Below are 19,288 nucleotides of genomic sequence, written 5' to 3'. Positions count from 1 at the left end.
AGGAAATGCTCCTTGTCCGTTGCCACTAGAGAAATATTTGCCCTTAAGTAGTGTGTCTAAATACAGTGCGTCAGATGTAAAGTTCCTTCAGAAGTTCAGCAGTTTTGAGCACATTTCCACTTTATTAAGTAAATATGACCCTTAATGGAACCATGCATATCTCAGGCTTTGCAAAGATTACATTCCTATCTGCTGTTTTGTCATGATCAGAACTAAAATCCACATGAGTCGTTGCTTGGATTTTTCTTACATTAACAGTAACAGTTTTACTGTTTAACTATTTTTTAAAATAAAAAGGGGAAGTATGCATGTATTTCTCTGTTCAGATCTGTGTAGAAGCCGGATGTTCAACGTTATTAACAGAAGCTCTGAAACATAAAAAGCTAGGAAACATAAACATTACCAAGTATCCATAATAAAAAGGGAGCTTGCTAGTTTTATTGTTGAAGACATGAAATGCACCAGTTAGCCAGTGACAACTGTTTTGTAATATCTATATATCCTTTTCAAAAGGACCAAAAGACTTATTGTGGATGTGATACGAACACAGCCAGGGGATACGCTCTTAGAAATATTAGAAACACCAGCCACTTCACAACAGGTAAGTGTTATACTGCATCCAAATAGGGAAGAAAGTACATATGTTGTTATAGCTATTTGAAAGCCTTAACAGATCTCTGACAGCTTTTTCCACCGCTTTATAACAATGAAATAATTGTTGCTGGGTTTAGACTATTTAGATATAGAGCCTTCAAAATCTGAGACTTGCACATTTTCTTTTACTATATACTTGGTAACAGCTTCAGAGGAAAACAAAAATCTTGCTGTCAACTAGCACAACTAGAATAAAGCTTTTTTCTTTACCTTTTTTTTTTTTTTGTAAACACGGTCTTTTCCTATGTTAAAATATAATCAAATAGCCTGAGATGAATCCTGCAAGATATTTTTTTTTTCCTTCTGATCTTCAGTATCTTAACTCCAGTTCCCTGACACCTAGTTTATTTGCATAAGCAATAAGACCAAATATCTGCCTGGAGAACTGCTGCTATCCTTAGTATGGGAATTGAGTGGGAAGAGCTTCCAGTTGAAGACTTCCCACATGTAGATACAGACACACAAAGCTACACCTCAGTAATGTGCACATTTTAGCTTACCTCGTTGTGTATGTAGGGGACACCTGCAAGATCTGGACAGTCTTCCCATAACTAAGTGAAGGCATTGAGTGATCTGGCTGATCTTAGGCATGTTTTAATTCATCTAAATACATGTCTAGGGTGTTGTGACTAGTTACTTAAAGTTTGTCAAAAGGTATAGTAAATGGAGCACTTTCAGACCATGGAATATATAGATGAATATTTATATTTTATATAAAATATATAAAACCTGTACCTTGATTCTTTCTAATCTCCTTTGAGAATTCAATGTACTTGAATACTTAACTGTTATTCTTGTGAGCTGGAAAATAACTGTTCTGGATTTTATTTTTTTTTCACTCAGGAATCTGAACACTTGAAACTTGTAGAAAAACGTGCCATCTTAGATTCCAAAACTCCAGAGAAAATGAAGCACAGTCAGTCTCTTTTTGAAGATGGGCAGCTACCAATAGAACAAAAGAAAAGGAAAATTCAGAGAAATCTCCGGACATTGGAACAAGCAGGACTAGTGTCTTCAGCAACTAAGTACCAAGAAATTATAAATGAGATCGCTAAGGTAAATGGAATATGCTTCCCTGTATATTTAAGTCTTGTAGGCATCTAGCCTAAATCCTTGGCAGCTACAGATGTACAATATACATTTTCCAGAAAATGCTACACTAAATTGCTGAAGTACTCACATAAGAAAAAAATCATCTTTGCTGACACAATAAGTGAAAGACAGTACTCTCATGCATAACAGTCTGAACTCAATAACATACCACTGTAGACTTTGTTATCCAAACTCAATATTGATGCTGTTTTAACTTCTCCAGTACGATGCATTTCAATTTAGCTTTTTGTATTTTAAATTACCCATCAGTGTTTCAATTAATAATTAATGTCGTCTTGGTAAGGTTTAGAAAGACTTAAACCCAAAACATTCTCTAATTGGTATTGATACTGATCTGTAGTGGTTGTCTAGGTCACAAGGAGAATAGTGTGCCAATGTGGTGCCCATCATGGTGTTGATAAAGCACTGGGCCTGTTGTGTATGATCCGCAAATCCTGTTCTAAATCCACACCTAGTACTGATTGTAAGCATCTTAGTGTACTGGATTATCTTTAATTACTCATGAGTACTGTTGGATTATCCTTACGCGTGAGTAAATTACTCATAGCTCACATGAGTGACTTAGATATTATAAATATGTATTTTTAAAAGTTGCAAATATATTTTAATATATAAATTATATATATCATTTATAATATATTAATATATATTAATATATATAATATTTTAATGTATAAATGAGTTGCTGATGTGAGTTAAGTCTCTAATATAATTAAGTATGTCACGTTTCACCTACTCTGAAGTGCCTTTTTAAAGCCCTGCTTGGTTCAAGTGTCTGCATCTGCTTCTACTTGAGACAAAACCATTCAAAAGCATGTATTCTGTGCCCTATTCTTCTTGATTTCTTATCTGTAAGCCCATATGCTTTGTTTTTAAAATTAACATGACCGTTCATGCTTTCTCCCAATAACTAAGTCAGGTTGTGTAATTACAGATTTGAATGGTAATAAACTGAGACTTTTTAAAATACCAAATTAATAGATCAATTACATTAATAAATTTATTTAGGATATCCGGAATCAAAGAAGATACAGACATCATCGAAAAGCTGAACTCGTGAAACTCCAGCAGACTTTGAATGCACTTAACTCCAAGACAGCATTTTATGAAGAACAAATTAATTATTACAACACCTATATAAAGACTTGTTTAGACAACTTAACAAGAAAGTAAGTTCAGTCATCTTGTCTTTTAATATTTCAGTATGTTTTATCTGGAGGGAGATCAGGTGTTAATCTGTAGTTGAAAGTTTTGATTCGAACAGATTGACAATCCACAGATTAAAAAGTCCATGAGAGTTGTCACTATGACCTGAGTCAAAACCTGGAAAGTAAAGTTCTGCATTTATTTAAAACTGCCGTGCAGAAAGAGGCCTGTGATGTACACAGGTTCTCAGTGTATTTAATTGGTGCTACTTTGCAGATCCATTATGCATGCTTAAGTCAGGCAGCTTTGGGAATTACTTATTTTTTTCTTCCTTCATTAAAAGGACTGGGTTTTGTCTTTAGAATGGAAAAGGGGGAAATAAATGCCTAAAGAATTTTACTTTTCAGGTATGATGCAGTTACTCAAGAGCAAGCCCCACTGCCAATGCCACTGAAGTGTCAAAATGAAAACATTTTACTGGCATGAACAGGAGCTTTCCTAGTGCATACCTCATTGATCCAAAAATGAACTCTAATGGCCAATCCTATTTAACATCTATGTCACTGAATGCTTAGAAATTGCTATTTTGTGATAGTGATGATCGTGGACTCTTTTGGATCAGGGTTGCAATTCACGATAGAGTTCAAAGAAGTGCTAAAAAACATTTATTCAAAATCATTGCCAAAATGTTTAGACTATTCAGTGTGTGCTAAAAATCCCTCTAATTCTTAGATTTGTTCTGAATGTTAATTCTGTTCATTTCTGCTCAAGAAAGCAAAGAGTGAAGGAAAGCTAAATATGGCTAGAAAAGCAGTTGAAGTATAAAAGATTTGGTAGATAATCAAACGCCATTTTTCTTTTTCTCTTCCCAGAAATTCACGGAGGTCAATTAAACTAGATGGAAAAGAGGAGGTGAAGGGAAGCAAAAAACTGAAGCAGGCTTCATTGAAGTACACAGCTGCAAGACTGCATGAAAAAGGTGTCATCCTTGAAATTGAAGATCTTCAAACCAATCAGTAAGTGTGGTATCAAGCAATTCAGAGCATTTTATAATCAACAGCTGTTTAAGGGGCCTGGCTTTTGTTAAAAGAAATCTTTGCAATTTCCTGTGCCCCACCTAAAATTACCTCAGACTTTTACATTCAGAAGAATGAGCCTAATTGTCATAATTAATTTTTTTGTACCTTGCTATATGATTACCTTGGGAAAATATTTGAATATGCCTATTTTGGCATTAGCTTAGATGGAACCAGTATAAGCCTGGCAGCACACTCACTGCGAATGACTGACTTATTAAGCAGTTGTAGCAGTTATTTGTTTCATTTACTGACCGATCACTTTCATGTAACTGAGTAAACACCTGGGTTTCTGCATTTCCTCACTATGGCAAGGTGAAGGGATGTGGTGGTTTAACATCCCTTTCATATCTATCCATTTTGAGGCCACGGTAGTTAAAATCTTCCATCCTCTGCACCCTTCCATCCATCTTTTGCATAGAAAAAAAATTTTCCAAGTTGCAGGTTTGTTTTTTTTTTTCCCAAGTTGGTTCATCAGGCAGAGGAAGCCACCTCAGGCAAACTGAAACCAGAGAAGAATGTGTATGCACTTGCAAGGAAACACTTGGGCATGGCAGAAGGAAAATCTGGCTGCCCTGTTCCTATGCTTTGGAGACTTGGTCATCTTTGTTCCCTGAACTTCCCAGAGCCTATTATTTTTCCAACATAAAAGACTTCAGAGCTCTGTATGCCATACTATATCACCAGAAAGTTTCCAAGAAGACATTGCAGTAGGGATGGAGTGGTTCATTTGACACCATCTACACTGCTTACGGTCAAAGTTCTTTTGTATTTTGCAGACTTTTCCCACCAAAACTGTCTCTGCAGTATATAAAACTGCACAGTATACATAATCAATTACCTTTCTTTTTGTTTCAAGGTTTAAGAATGTGATGTTTGATATCACACCTGGAGAAGAAGTGGGTGACTTTGAAATCAAAGCAAAATTTTTAGGGGTTGAGATGGAAAAAGTGCAGCTCCATTTCCAGGTAGAGTTTGAATTTTGTTACTTTGTTATATAGTCACAGTTGCATTTCCTCTAAATATAAACTATTTCAGATTTTTTAATATGTATTAATGAACTATTCAATCAGCACAGAGCAGCAGATCATGTGGGGAACAACTATATAACTTCCATAGGATGCTGGGCACTGAGTTGGGATAATGTTTATATTAGGGCAACTGCATAAAACCAAAACTAAGAGAAAACAAAAATAGAAAACAGTATTTCTTCTGGTTTGCTGTTACTAACAATCTGCAATTTGGGATCTAGAGGCCATGTAATGTTTTCTACACCTATTTAATAGTTGCTTGTAATTGTTTAAATTGTGAAAGACCTGGAGTTTGAGATGGTTATCATATGATGAAAATGATCCCATCTTGTTGCTGTAAGGTATGGATTCAAATAGAAACTCACTATTTTATTTCTGATTACAGGATTTGCTTCAGATGCAGTACGAAGGTGTGGCTGTAATGAAAATGTTTGATAAAGCTAAAGTGAATGTCAATTTGCTTATATTCTTGTTGAATAAGAAGTTCTATGGAAAATGAGTGTCTTCAGATATCATGGACTGCATCCATCAGTGGGAAGTCTATTCAGTATTTTTTTTGCTTTTGAAGATTTTTTTAAAGTTTGTTGGACACTTTTTAACTTGAAAAAAAAACCCTAAAACACCAAATGTTCAGAGGAATGTACACAGTGCCTTTTTAGCATTGATAATGAAGCGGAAAAATAGGAAATAGATCCATTTAAGCAGTTACAGATTTCAGTGGTGTTGGTACTTTCAGATCAAAATATTGTTTAGGACACTCAGCTATTGTGGTTGTATGGATTTTAAGGTAGGCAGAAATTGACTTTAGTTGAATATGTAAACCTTTTCCTATTAAAACATTTTAAAATGACCTCAGATATATAATATAGTTCTTATTAGACTTTAAGTATTTACCAAAAGAAATCCTAATTTGTTTCTGGGGATAGTTTAGGCAAATATGTAGTTACATACTAAGCCTATTTCCTGGCAGTTGTCAATTGTAAAGCAAACTTATTGTGCAATTCAAAAATTTTTATAGGTAATTATAAAGTGACAATAACGTCTTACTGTACAAAAATATATTTTGTGATTCATTCCTACTAAATGCACTACTGCCTCATGTAAAATGACATTTTCTACTTTCACAGCCTATGGAGTGGCATTGGGGAAATCTAAATAGTGAACAGTCGTTCAGTTTGAAGTATTTGAATGCATAAATTGTGCCTGTCTTTTTTTTTTTTTTTTAAGAAAATAAATGCAACAAAATCAGTATTTAGATTGGTTTTTTTTTTTTTTTTTAAATATTCTTTGGAGATTGTTCTATGTAAAATAAACATTACTTAATTAAACTGGTTTGGTTCCTAAATTTGATTTAAAAGAATCATTAAAGCAGCAATCCAAATGGTAGTGAAAACTTCTTTCAGTACTTTTACAAAATCAAATCTAATTAAGCTTGATTGTCATCACAGTACACTTTGGGAAGGCTGCAGAGCAGTGAAGACTTCATGCCCTTTATGCCACCGAATGTGGTGATGATTTTGCTGATGAACCACCAGTTATATGTACAGAGCAAAAGTGTGTACAGTAGGTAATGTGATAAATACATAAATGAAGAGAAAATACTTCCTACTGTCACTTTCCTCATGACAAACATTTCAAAAGATGAACAGTGAGGCATTCTGGAATGCATTGTAAAAGCAAATATTAAACAAGTATTAATTCTGAAGGTGAAATAAAACAGAGTAAAGTCAGTGGGAGATACATGAACTACAAGCTTAGTTGGCGTACTGACCTGTGGTATTATACAAGCTGAAAAAAATGATTACACTTAATAGAGGTATTTATTTATGTATGGCATTAAATCTGAACACTTTGTTACTTTAAAACAGCCACTATCCCTAATTAAGACAAACAGCTCCTATGTGCTTCCTTTTTTCTTCTAGCTAGTTACGTATAAACCATTTTAATATGATATAAATGCTGCAGTACTAATACCGTAGTTCTCTTAAAATAGCCAGATGGGCAGTCGAAAGCAGCACTTGAATCTTGTTTCCAAAGGAAGGAGTGAATTGTACTGGAATATGAATTAAACTCTCAATCTTTTGTCTCTGTTTTCCTAACAGACTTTAATCCCTATGTATTTTTGACAAATTCTAGCTGAGCAGAATTGAAAGTTGGCATAGGTGCGATGTTGATCCCAAGACCAGACTTTTTGAGACAATGTGCCAAAAGCTTGGAGTTGGGTTGGTGAGACATACCAGAGCCCCACAGACTTTGTGGCAGTCGATCACTCCTGGATATGCTGTTTTGTGTAACACAGCTGGCACATCTAGTGACTGCTTAGTTCTAACGTGAACAGCTTGTTCCTCAGTTATTTCCTGATGTACGCAAGCTTAGGAAAGCTTATTTGGTTCCCAGTAATGACACGTATAAAAGGTCCAGTCTGTGTGCCAGCACTCACCTTTTCCAACCATTTCTTGGGCTTCCTGCTCTTCTAGTGCACATCAGAGTAATTTCCATTTAATTTCTTTAAAACCCTTTAGAAGATTTTTTTTTTTCTTAATTAACTAGTCCCCTTTAGGACCTTGTCACTAAACAAACAATGAACCCTGCTGAACAAGACTGACAACGATGATTCCTACCTAAATATAAGATTGATGGTAGTACCAAGTACCATGCAAATGAGCAAAATAATCTGAGCCCACATACTGCTGTCCTATGCTGCTGACAGCCTACTAAATACAATAAAGAAAGGCTTTTTGGAGGTTACTCCAAAATTTAGGGTCTTGAATAGGGTCTTAGATAGGACTTGATGAAACCAGTTTCATTCATGAAATAGTCTTGTGGAAAGACTTGCATTGCTGGCGCAAAACTTGAGGGAAAAGCCAGTACAGCTGAATAGAGCCTATGTGTCAGTTGTCACCACAAGAGAAAATGCATCTTTCTTTGAAAGACTTGCCTGTCTCTCAATTTTGTCTTCTTTAAAGGGTGGTAGTGAAAAGAAATTATAATAGCCAATAGTCTTACTCTGTTAGCCTCACAGTTAGCATTTTTCTACCGCATGTCTTTAGAGCTGACTAAGAGTGCTTGACAGCTAATTTAGTTTATTTTTTAATTTACCCATTTTTCTGGAGTTCTGAAACTTCAAAACTATACATAAAATTGCGGAACAACATATTTCTGCTGTGACAATCACATCCGATTTAAAAAAGTTTGTAACTAGACAGACAAGCCTCTTCCTGGAGGACTGATTTTTGCACCAGGGTAATGTGTGTTAAACAGCAGAAAGATGGCTTCTTCCCCAAACAGTAATGATGTAGCAATCTTACTAGGTAGCTGTAGGCTTTTTTTTTTGCTAGACCTACTGTGCTTAACTGGAATGAAGTTTTGTCCTGTAATATGCCTCTGCCAAAAAGCTGCAAGAAGCAGAATTATAAAGCAGGAAGTGGTAAAAGCTTTAGAAGTCATGAACTCTTCACCTCTATTACAACCAGTTTATCTAGAGAGAACATAGCAAGCTGACTTGCATAACTACAAGATGTAAAAATTAACATAATTTGGTTCCCATATGCAGCAGAAAAATTTAACAGTTTAATTCACTTGCTATATTCATAGTAATCTAACTTATGAAGATGGAAGGACATAGCCCTATGACTGTTTCTTGTATTCGTAACTAAGGTACTCCTTGCAGATACGATCTGAGTTTCCCATCATATCTTTCACCAGCTCTGTAGACTAGTTTATCCCTCAAGTGTTGGCCCACTGGTTAAGGCTTCTTGAAACTTCAGTAATACAAATACTGAAAATGTATGCTTTTCCAAGGTCTGGCGTAACATTTACAAAAACACATTTATTTTAAGAGAGACTGATATTTAGTTCACTTCTGCTTTGGATTTAGAAATTTTTAAGTGTTATCTTTGGGTATGTTTACAGAGCTGTGAGAGCACAGGAATGCCCAAGAACAGCTTCATTTTTTCTACCAAATAGATGAAAAGAAATTCTCTCTGATCAAGGTATTTTCTAAGTAGATGAAGAATAGTTAATGATTAAGTGTAAGGTGGTCTGTGTGAGTTCCCTTGTGGTTTGGGGGTGACAGAGCTGTAGAAAGGCTGGCCGGTGCTGCCACACGTTCCTGAGTGGTACCACCTCCGACTTGGTAGAGGACTACTACCACTCCCACTTAGACACAAGGACTGGAAAGACGGGAAATGAATCGCTTTTTGGTTGTCCTGTCTTTGTCGAGCAGTTGGTTTACTGAACCCATGCGACCCAAGCAGGCTTTGGCATTGTCTACCTCATACAAAGCAGATCTGCGTATTAAGGAGCTTTTCTGAATAAGCGTGACCTTCCAGTTATGAGTAACGCAGATATTTCAGCTGGCCCTGTAACTGTGCTCCAGTGGGGCACCAGCATCTTGGATTGTGCAAACAAAAAAAAAAAAAAAACAAAAAAACTGGCGAATTTAGCTGAGAATAATTCCTCGAGAATAGCCCTTTGTTCTGCGCCTCCCGCCTTCTCGCCCTGCCCCAGCCCGCCACCCCGTCCCCCTTCTCAGCGGCGTTTTCGGGAGCTGCCAGCTAGGCAGTGGCGGGCGGGGGGCCGTCCCGCCCCTCCCCGTGCTGCCGAGGCCCGGCTCCCCTCCCTTCCCCGCCCCCGGCCGGGCGGCGCGGTGCCGGCGCGCAGCCCCCTCCTCCGCCGGGGCGGCGCGGCAGGAAGCCGCCTCCGCCTCACCTGCTGCCGGAGGAGAAGCCCTGGCCGCCCCGGGGTGGCCTAGCCCCAGCCTACCGGCGGTTGCCAACTGCCACGCTTGGGCTGCGGTTGCGTCCCCCCGCACTGGCCGGCCAGACGGAGGGAGCTCCCCGCACCCCGGCGCGGCAGCCATGGGGCCGGGGGCGCTGCCCGCGCTGCTCTGCGCCCTGGCCGCCCTCGGCTGCCCGCTGCCGCCGCCCGCTGCCGCCGCCCGCCTCGGTGAGTGGCCGGGGAGGGGTGGGCGGGAGGGGCGCCCCTCGCCCCGCCGGGCCTGGGCGCTCCCGTCGCGGGGTTGGTGGGGTGGGGGGGTCCCGGGGAAGCGGTGGGGGGGCGGCCCAGCTCTCTGGCGAGCTGCGGGCACGGCATCGTTGGCCTGCGCGTAGCCAAGGCCCAGGGTCTCCCGCGCTGAAGTTGTAGCTGGAGCTCACGATCGAGTTTCGTTCGGCGTTGTGAAGCAGGGCTGTAGGCTTGTGCTCATAGCAGCGGCAAGAGAACGGGATGAAACACAGAGTTAGCCTGGGTAAAGAAGCGTCAGACAGATACTTTTTGAGAACCGTTTTTTTTTTAATAAGGGAAATGCCATAGATCCGAAATACGCAGATCTGAGAGAGAAGCAATGCCACAGGTGAGGTTGTTGATGGCGAAGAATGGTTTATGTTCTTCCCATGGCAAAGGAGGTGGCCGGGCAATAGCAAGTTAGGATGGAAAGAAGTGACCAGGCTGGCGAGATACGCTGGTGGACTTCCTTAAAAAACTGGCGTTGCCTTTCCTTAACAACTTCAGAAGATAAGAGTGCCAGCTGAATTTGTAGGTAGCGCAAGGCTTGAAAGATCTGCCAACACAAAGTAATTCACCCCAAGTAGAAGACTTTCATCGTTGCTCAGCTAGAAACAGCCCTGACAGCAACATCAGTGCTGTAACTGGTAAGACCATGGATCCGTCGAGCTCCAAGCTTGTCTGACAATGCGGATGCTAAGGGAAGAAGGACATGCATACATGTAACCTCCCAGTTTCTGGTAGAGGTACAACAGTACAGAGGGCAAGTTTACGCATTTAGAGATTAGTAACAGTTTTTTCTTTTTCCTGTAAAATTCAGTTTAACATTTCTTTCAGTCACATAGTGATCTTAGTGCTGCTGTACAAATAACTTAGCCCCATGAGATGCCTGCTGGGAAGACTCAGTCCAAGCTCTACCTACAGAAAAGGGCTGATTAGAGGAACATCTAAGGGGAAATATCAGACTGTGGTGTACTTTGACTACTAAAATGAAGGCTGAAAGGGGACAGAGCTCATGTTTGTAATTGTGCTGGGAGGGAAGTACCAGAGAGAGCAAATAATTTTGGCTAAACAACTTTTTGGCACAGGAACAAGTGGGAATGAAGAGATCACAGTCATGTTTGTATTGGAAGTTTAAGGAAAATGTCCTTAATTAAAAAAAAAAAAGGAGAGAGTTGTAAAAGATAAACTATACAGGTTAACACTAGAAAAAAAGATTGTGCTGTTGGGTGCTATTCTTCTAGTTTATGGAAACATTCAAACTTGTTCTCCTGCCTTTTGCAATTACAGTCTTCTTTAAAGAACACCCTGAATTACACTACGCATTTGCTGCTTCCTTAGGAAATAATGGTTGAAATAGTTACTGTATTACATCACTAGGAAAATAAAAATTCAAAACAAGTTACTTCATGCACAGTAGAACTAATAAAGCCTAGCCATCTTAACATGTCTTCTGCTGTCCTTGTGCTCACTCCCACTGAAATAATATCATTTCCCCACTGTCCTGAATAGCTTTCCCTGTTTCCACCACAATGTACTTAATTCCCATCACCTGAACACTGCTATATCCCCAGGTCTGCCTTGCCCTCACACCTCCAGTTTCTCCCGTGCTTTCCCCTTCGTCCTTCAGTATCCGCAGTTAACCACGTTACAACCTGCGCTGGTCCTGCGGGCAGGTGAGAAAGCGATAGCTTGGCAGTAGGTTGGCACTAGGTGCTGCCCAGGTGGCTGGCTGGGGTCTGAACCTGCCCAGGCTTTTCCTGCGCTGGGACACTGATAGCCAGATAGAGAGATGTTATCATTGCTTGAAGCCAGCAATGGTGAGAGAGACTGAGGAAGGAAAGCAAAAAGGAGCAGACATCCGCTTGCAAGAAAACAATACCTTAGGAAAATGTGTTCACATTGTTACTACATCACTCATGTAATACAGTAACGAATTCTGTATAAATGGAGATGTGGGGTAAATAATTTTTTTTAAAGACAAAGTGTTTATTTTTACAAAAGCAAATAATTGTTGTCTGCCCTATAAGATTGTGTCTTACCTTGTTTATAAAGGTCTCAGGCATGCATTTCACTTTCTGCCTGTGGGTACCTAATTTATAGGTTACTGAGTAATTTACATTATAGAGGCTTATCACTGCAGATTATACAAAAGGCAGATAAGAGAAACCAACTTTTTGTTACAAGTGAGTCGTGTGGCTGCAGCTGTTGTCAGTAATGGCTAGAAATCAGTATTAATTGTTGTCCAACAGCACATAAAGAACATATAATTGCCTTGAGTTGGAGCCTATTCTTTAGTTTTCCACCTCACAAAGATATCCCCTGGGACATGAACATTGCCAGTTTGTAACATCCTGTCCAGATTTATGGGTCTATAAAAGTACTTTGAAATTTTCTTCTGGAGCTCAAGAGTACTTTTTAAGATTGGTTGAAGCTGTTATACTTTTTTCCTCTCTATTTCTTCTTTCACAGAATAGTATATGGAATAGCCCCTTGCTTATGAAAGTAGACGTGAAATTATAAAATAGCTCTGGGTTAAAAAAAAAAAAAAAAAAAAAAGGCAGGCAGCAGTGTCTTTCAGGGTAAGCAGAAGATGTGTATGCTGACTGTGAGACCAACAATATGTAGTACTTGATGGAAAACAGCACAGCAGAGATTGTTTGATTTTAACAATCTCAAACTTAATGCGCTTTCTACATCATGTCTTTATGTTCTTGTTGGATAATCAGAGGAAAGACCAGAGGCAGTAAAAGGCAATTTGAGTATCATACTGATTCTATGTAATTTTTGCCTTTCAAAGTCCTTATTGGCAGCAAAGAAGAGACTACTATTAGTCATAGAAATAGTAATCCACCAGGTTTGACGTATTCCAAAAGGATCAGATGACAGCCTAGCAAAAATAGGATGACTGACCGAACATTTATGATCATTATACCAGCTTTACCTCTGTTTTCCTATCAAATTATTTGTATTATTAAAAATCACTTAGGCTGTAGTGAAATACGTTGTAGACAAATGATATCTACAGCTTTAAAGCAGCTAGCTACAGATGCTGGTATAGCTGTAGCTATGTAAGAGTCGTTTTAAAATCTTTTCTGTAGAGCTACTGAATTGGCTCTCTTGTACTATCTCAGCTTACAGGTAATGCCTGTTTCCCATTACTGCTCTTTATGTTTATTGTCAAGGTTCATTAAGATCTTTTGAAATAATAATGACATAATTTCATCCTCTTCCCTTCTGTGTATAGATGTCTGATCATCTGCTCTTTCAAATAAACACTGACTCGGAAGAGTTCCAGACCCTTAGGGCAGTAACTATCTTCCTTTCTGTTTCAGAAAGCATGAAGTGCGTAATTGTTTTTTCTAATAATACACAGATGCTGTGTCACCCAAATATACAAGCAACTTTGCAAAGGCAAATAAATGATATGTGGCTATCAATCTTTTAAATTAAAATTAAATTTAATTTCATCAAGAAAGTTTAAGTTCTCACTCTCTATATTATCTAGTGGCAAAGAAATAGCAAGTTTGATGTCTCATTCCATTTTTCCTTAGAGCTGGCTTTCACGTAATGCCTGATGTCATCTAAGTTCAAGGTGGAGACATGGACTGAGCACAGGACACAGCATGCAGGTGTTGCTAACAGCATCAAGGTTGAGTTTAACTCTGAACTTAGAAAGCCTTTGCTTATATAAAGAACACATAGTTTTCACCAACTTCAAGTAGTACTCCAGAGGATTTTAACTAAACTAAAACTATTTATGCAATGTTTTTGTCCAAATTATTGTAATAGGATTCTACCTTTAGAAAAGTTTGATAACAGATTAATACAGAGTCTAAATCCTTTCATCTAAAAAAGCTGCCAATAAGTTAGCTCCAAGAATTCAGGATATAATTAAAATTATCAGCAATGTTCAAGTAACTATAAGCAATAGCTAAGACAAAGGTCAGCATATTTTCATACTGTTCTAAGTTAGGAGTCACTGACGAGAAATGGGTCAGGTTACCGCCGAAGGCTTCCACGTTAAGTGACTTAACTTCAGTCATTAAGGGTCAGCAGCTCTGACTGGTTTGTTCACTGATCCTCAAAAAGTGAGGCACTGTAGCAGCACTAGCTCAGGTGAGGCAGCACAGGCAAAACCCTTCAAAGTTCAGGGATACTGGGATGAGAGAGCTGCTTGCTGGAAGCACCTCAGTTACCATGTCATGCAGAGCTCGCCTTGGCAACACAGATCCTGACTGCAGACACAGGTGCACCCTCCCTCTCATCAAGTCCATTTATATTTGTGTTCCCCAAAAACATGCCTTCCTTACATGAAACCATGTCACCTCTTCATATGGTTGTCTACACTATTCTTCAGTGCTGAAGAAACCAAGGACATGTAGACCCTCGGGGACTAGGATCATCAGTGTCTTCTGTTTCACAAATTTTCTGATTTAGAAATGGCATTGGAAGAAGTATATATTCACAGCATTCAAAGTTTTGAATTCATAAAACTTGTCTGTACTGGAAATACCAGAGGTACTGTTCAAGATATTTTGTCACTCTTACTGATGTCTTTACCATGGAGATAAGCCTCTGGGCATAAGAAATCATTTTTTTTTTCATTCAAATATAATTACAATCCTCCCAAAAGAGATGAATATCAGTGGTGTCACTTGTGACAGATTTCTATTGCAATGATCGTTAAATACTGGAAATCATGTGACTATTTGACCTCAGACACAGGCTGGAGTTAGAGGTATTAAATATGACTTGTGCTGCTCCTGAACTGCTGAACTAGGAGCTGACTCCTTGAGCCATCCAACTGCTTGGACTAAACTTTTAAAGTAAAGTTAAAGAATAAGGATCTATAGTTTTACCTTTTGTTAGTGTTCTCTTCTTAGATGGCAGAATAGACTATTTAGTGGGGTTTAGTGCCCTTCTGTGCAAACACTGAATCTCACATACTTTTGTGCATTTGTGTTTCAGTAAAAGTACTAAATTGCTCTTACTGCAGCCTATGCAATAAGCTTCCAGGCTAAAATTTTCATCATCTTTTTTTCTGGCCTGCAGAGGTTGCAGTCTAGGCACTTTGCATATGAAAACTATGATCTCAGACACTTCCCCTCTTTTGTCCCCTCTGCCCCTAGAATGCTGCTGTGACACAGCATGATACGTACAGCACAGCAGCTGTAAAAAAAATCCCCAAATTTCCTTACTGCTGCTCTGATCTCCCCCCACATTCAAGCCTCAATTTCACCAAAATTCAAGCCGAGCAGAGCCCTTCTCACACAGCCTGTGCACAAAGGGAGGTAACTGCCTGTCTAAAGCTGCAGCCACTCCTCTCCTTGCCATCTGTCTCCTTACGATTTTTTGTTCTCATCTGCATTAAAAAAATGGTTTGAATTACTGTAGAACAAATAAGTGCTTCTAATGAGTAGCATCTTAGACGCGTGAATCATGCCTATGTACTTTCAGCTCAGTGATTTAAGCTAACACACCTTAATTTTTATTTTAATTGTCTAGGATTCAACAAAGGATCAGTTGCACAGCTAAGCAGATTAATGAGTACTTAAATAGTAGTAACTCTCTCACTTTTGTCTGCCCATAATGTGTTTGAATTATCCTATGCCTAACTAGCTTAAGCGGCAGTGGAAAATGACAGTCTTGCACAATAAGTCTCCATAGAAACAACTTTTCTGAAATAATGTCTAAAGCTCTTCTGATTCTTTAGGGGTTTTTTTTGTTGGTGTTTTTTTTTTTTTTTTACATAAATACACCCATAGCACACATTCAACACTTTGTAGTGCTCAGTTCCTAATGTGTTACAGCTGCATTCAAAAAGCAGAGATACCATGTCCTGACACTTTTCTTCTCAGTCACAGCTACCAAACCATGCTGCAGAAGACCCTGCTGTAGAGGGAACACTACTGGCAGGTTTCAGAAGTGCCTGTAGGGCACATTGGATGCATACATGATGCATGCTGTGGGGTAGGATAAGTAGAACTGGAGAAGTGTTTCAGTGCAATCTGTCTGATTGCTACCTGTCTGATAAAAGCAAAAGGTTCATCCACGTCTGCCTTGAAAACCTCATGCAGACATCTGTTGTGATGGAGGCCGTTGACTAAGATGTCTCCAGAGCACACAGGAATATTTCAGTAACTTGATGTTTTAATTGTGCCTTAATGTTTTGTTATTTTGGTGACAAGTACTTCTAATGAGAATATTGTGTATGAATACTAGTATTTATCCCAGCACCTAATTACTTACAAACTGTAGGAAGGGTCTGGCAAAGACAGTTCAAGGGTGGCAAATTCACTGCTGTATTTGTGTTAAAGTAGCCAAAAGAGAACATAGATGAGATTGGGTCCTTAAGCACAAATAGCATCCGTACCATAAAAAGCTTCTAAGCCAAGAGATAGGAGTCAAAGGAGGACACCTTACCCAAACTTGTAACAGGAGCTAAAATAAAAAGGATTGGACTAACATTTGTGGGCAGTCTGCTCTTTGAATCAGAAATTAACCTTATTATTTTGTGTTGCTAATACAATCTTAGCTTTCCTTTTTGAAAGATGTTTTTGCTTCCCTGTAGCATTTTAATATTTGCTAATTAATCTTAATACTTTCTTATTTTTCAGCCTCCCCATTTAACAGCAGCATACCACATGTCAGAAGTTTTGTACTCTCTTTTGTAAGCCACCAGGATGACCCTATACCTATTGAAGGGGATACTGAAAATGACACGGAAGTTGGACCAGGAGCCACCAATCAGACTAGATCGTTCCTACATGAACAACGAACAGTGTCAGTGCAAACGGCAAGATACCTCACTAGTCCATGGCTGACGCGCTTTGTTCCTTCAGTTTACACTTCAGTGCTTGTGCTGAGTCTCCCTCTGAACATTACAGCAATACTCGTTTTTCTGAAAAAAATGAAAATCGAAAAGCCAGCTATAGTCTACATGCTGAATTTGGCCCTTGCGGATGTCCTGTTTGTAAGCGTGCTTCCTTTTAAGATTGCTTATCACTTTTCTGGAAACAACTGGGTTTTTGGACCTCAAATGTGCCGTTTTGTCACTGCTGCCTTCTACTGTAACATGTACTGTTCAATAATGCTTATGACAAGCATAAGCGTCGATCGCTTCTTAGCAGTGGTGTATCCCATGCAGTCTCTCGGGTGGCGTACGTTAACACGTGCCTCACTGATTTGTTTCATCATATGGCTTGTAGCGGTAACTGGGGTTATACCTTTTCTCATCAGAGAGCAAACAATGGAAATACCCAAGTTAAATATAACTACTTGCCACGATGTGCTAAGAGAATCTGACCTTCAACACTATTACCTTCACTTCTTCTCCATCTTCTCTTCTGTGTTTTTTGTAGTGCCATTTATAATTTCTACTGTCTGCTACGTGTGCATCATTCGATGTCTTAGTTCTTCTACCATTGTTGCAAAACAAAATAAGAAGACACGTGCCTTGCTCTTGTGTGTGGCTGTTTTTTCTGTTTTTGTTATTTGCTTTGCACCAACAAATGTCCTCCTATTAATTCATTATATCAATTTTTCTTATGACAACAGCTTAGAGTATCTCTACTTTGCTTATTTGCTCTGCATGTGTATCAGCAGCGTTAGCTGTTGCATTGACCCCTTTATTTACTACTATGCTTCTTCTCAGTATCAGAGACAACTTTTCAGTCTCTTCAATTGTAAAAAGACTTTCGATCCTAACAGTAGTAATAGCAGTGGCCAGTCAATGTCTACCACTAGTAGAAGGGCTACGTGCTCTACTAATGTGAATAACAGTGTCTACAGGAAATTACTAGCAATACATTGAGATAATGTCTCTTACACATGCTTAATTTTTAGACGATTTCTATGTTATATCCAAGAAATGCAAAACCTTAAATCAAGTTGTGGTACAATACATAGTTCTATGGATTCATTATAGTAATGCACAATTCAAATTATAGCTGTATATGTATATATATTGTATATGTAAATACGTTAATATAAAGGGGAAAAGTAACTTCTTAATAGTTGTTGAGTGTTTTTCAAATAAACGCCTTTTTTTCAAACAAATCATTTGCATTGTTAGTTCAGTTTATTGCAGAGGTTTTATGAAATCCCATTTTAGGATTTTTGAACTATATCAGGTTGATTAAATTCTTACTTATGGAATCACTCCATCTATTCAGAATGGCTTTCCAGAAAATACACTGAAAAAGCCCTATTCATCCTCTTCTTTTGCAGGTTACAAATGTGTGCTTCCCTGCACGTGATTAATCATCATGCATGTGCTTAGGACTTGGAAATATCCTTTCTCCCTGCCAAGTCTGGATGTTTTTTTATATTTTACATTGTGTCTGCATCTACTAAAATTGCTGTGGTGCAGAGCCCAATAATTAACTTCATTGCGTGTAGTATTCTTTCACTACAAGGGATGCTAAAGCCAAATAACTGGAATTCGGTTTCAGAAACGAGCGTGTATGTGATAAGACTGTGCAGGAAAATGGAGGAATTTGGTTAATGTAGTATTTGCCATAAGAATCTGCCAAGAAGTACAGCAATGGATAAAAGCTGTCTCCAGTCCAGCACAAGTGATAAGAAATGTAATCTTTCTGCATACAGTGTGACAGTGAGAAACTTCTTTCTAACCATGATCTCCTGTGTCTCTTCTCAATGGACTTACGCATAATTAAGTATTGCATTACCAGGGTCTCTCTAGGTTTTTGTTCTCAAGTATTTGCCACTTTCTAAGTACGTGAGCACTAAAAGTACACATATATGTAGTTTGTAAGGCTAAAATTCCACAAATGTTTATGAGATATGCTCAGTGACAGTCTTATTTTGTTTAATATACTAGGGATGGTTTTGGTTTTCGTCAAATTCCAAATACATCTTAAAACTACGAACATCCGCTTCTTGTTGGCAGAAAAAATTACCTCTGCGCTCCCTGCAGTTACAAGCTGAGGGACTGATTTTTGTATCTGTTACATAGCTGGGATTTGTTTCAATGTTGTGGTATCTTGTTTCACTGTATTGGTTTATTTTTAGGGAGTCAAAAGAGACCATCTAGTCTGCTTTGCAAGGGACAAAGTACTACATGCTAGGAGGGAAAGAAATATAAGTGGAAAGTAGCTCGGCAATCACAGTGGTTATTTACTTCATTTTGCTCTGTGGTTGGTTGGTTTCACTTGTGACCTCTGTGTGTTCAAGAACATTTGCAAAGGAGCAGCTTCCTCCTACATTGTAGGATGAAAAAAATGAGAGGGATGGACGCAA

At 38.7% G+C, this 19,288-nt stretch overlaps 2 protein-coding genes across 2 annotated transcripts in view; both read left to right on the top strand.

Moving 5' to 3' along the window:
* Positions 1-6,269, top strand: part of IQGAP2 (IQ motif containing GTPase activating protein 2) — a 103,187-nt gene extending 96,918 nt beyond the window's left edge. Inside the window, exons 30-35 of the mRNA XM_086770617.1 lie at positions 514-601; positions 1,498-1,710; positions 2,776-2,936; positions 3,786-3,929; positions 4,849-4,957; positions 5,406-6,269. Of these exons, the coding sequence (XP_086626743.1) occupies positions 514-601; positions 1,498-1,710; positions 2,776-2,936; positions 3,786-3,929; positions 4,849-4,957; positions 5,406-5,519 (829 nt within the window). The 3' untranslated portion in view covers positions 5,520-6,269. The remainder of the gene's footprint in view (positions 1-513; positions 602-1,497; positions 1,711-2,775; positions 2,937-3,785; positions 3,930-4,848; positions 4,958-5,405) is intronic.
* Positions 6,270-9,679: 3,410 nt separating this feature from the next.
* On the top strand, positions 9,680-18,042 carry F2R (coagulation factor II thrombin receptor). The gene is made up of 2 exons (XM_086770638.1): positions 9,680-9,967; positions 16,645-18,042. The coding sequence occupies exons 1-2, from the start codon at positions 9,880-9,882 to the stop codon at positions 17,838-17,840; spliced, it is 1,284 nt and encodes a 427-aa protein (XP_086626764.1). The 5' UTR covers positions 9,680-9,879; the 3' UTR covers positions 17,841-18,042.
* Positions 18,043-19,288: the final 1,246 nt, after the last annotated feature.

The sequence above is a fragment of the Chlamydotis macqueenii genome, chromosome Z, assembly GCF_036417535.1.
Source record: "Chlamydotis macqueenii isolate bChlMac1 chromosome Z, bChlMac1.mat, whole genome shotgun sequence".
Classification (NCBI taxonomy): Eukaryota; Metazoa; Chordata; class Aves; order Otidiformes; family Otididae; genus Chlamydotis; species Chlamydotis macqueenii.
Note: the sequence above shows the minus strand (reverse complement) of the source record. Positions and strands in the feature narration are given on the sequence as shown.

Excerpts from the sequence above, each read along its gene's own strand:
- F2R (XM_086770638.1), top strand. The coding sequence starts at position 9,880 with ATGGGGCCGGGGGCGCTGCCCGCGCTGCTCTGCGCCCTGGCCGCCCTC. Across the intron at positions 9,968-16,644 it reads CGCTGCCGCCGCCCGCCTCG|CCTCCCCATTTAACAGCAGC; the intron begins GTGAGTGGCCGG and ends CTTATTTTTCAG.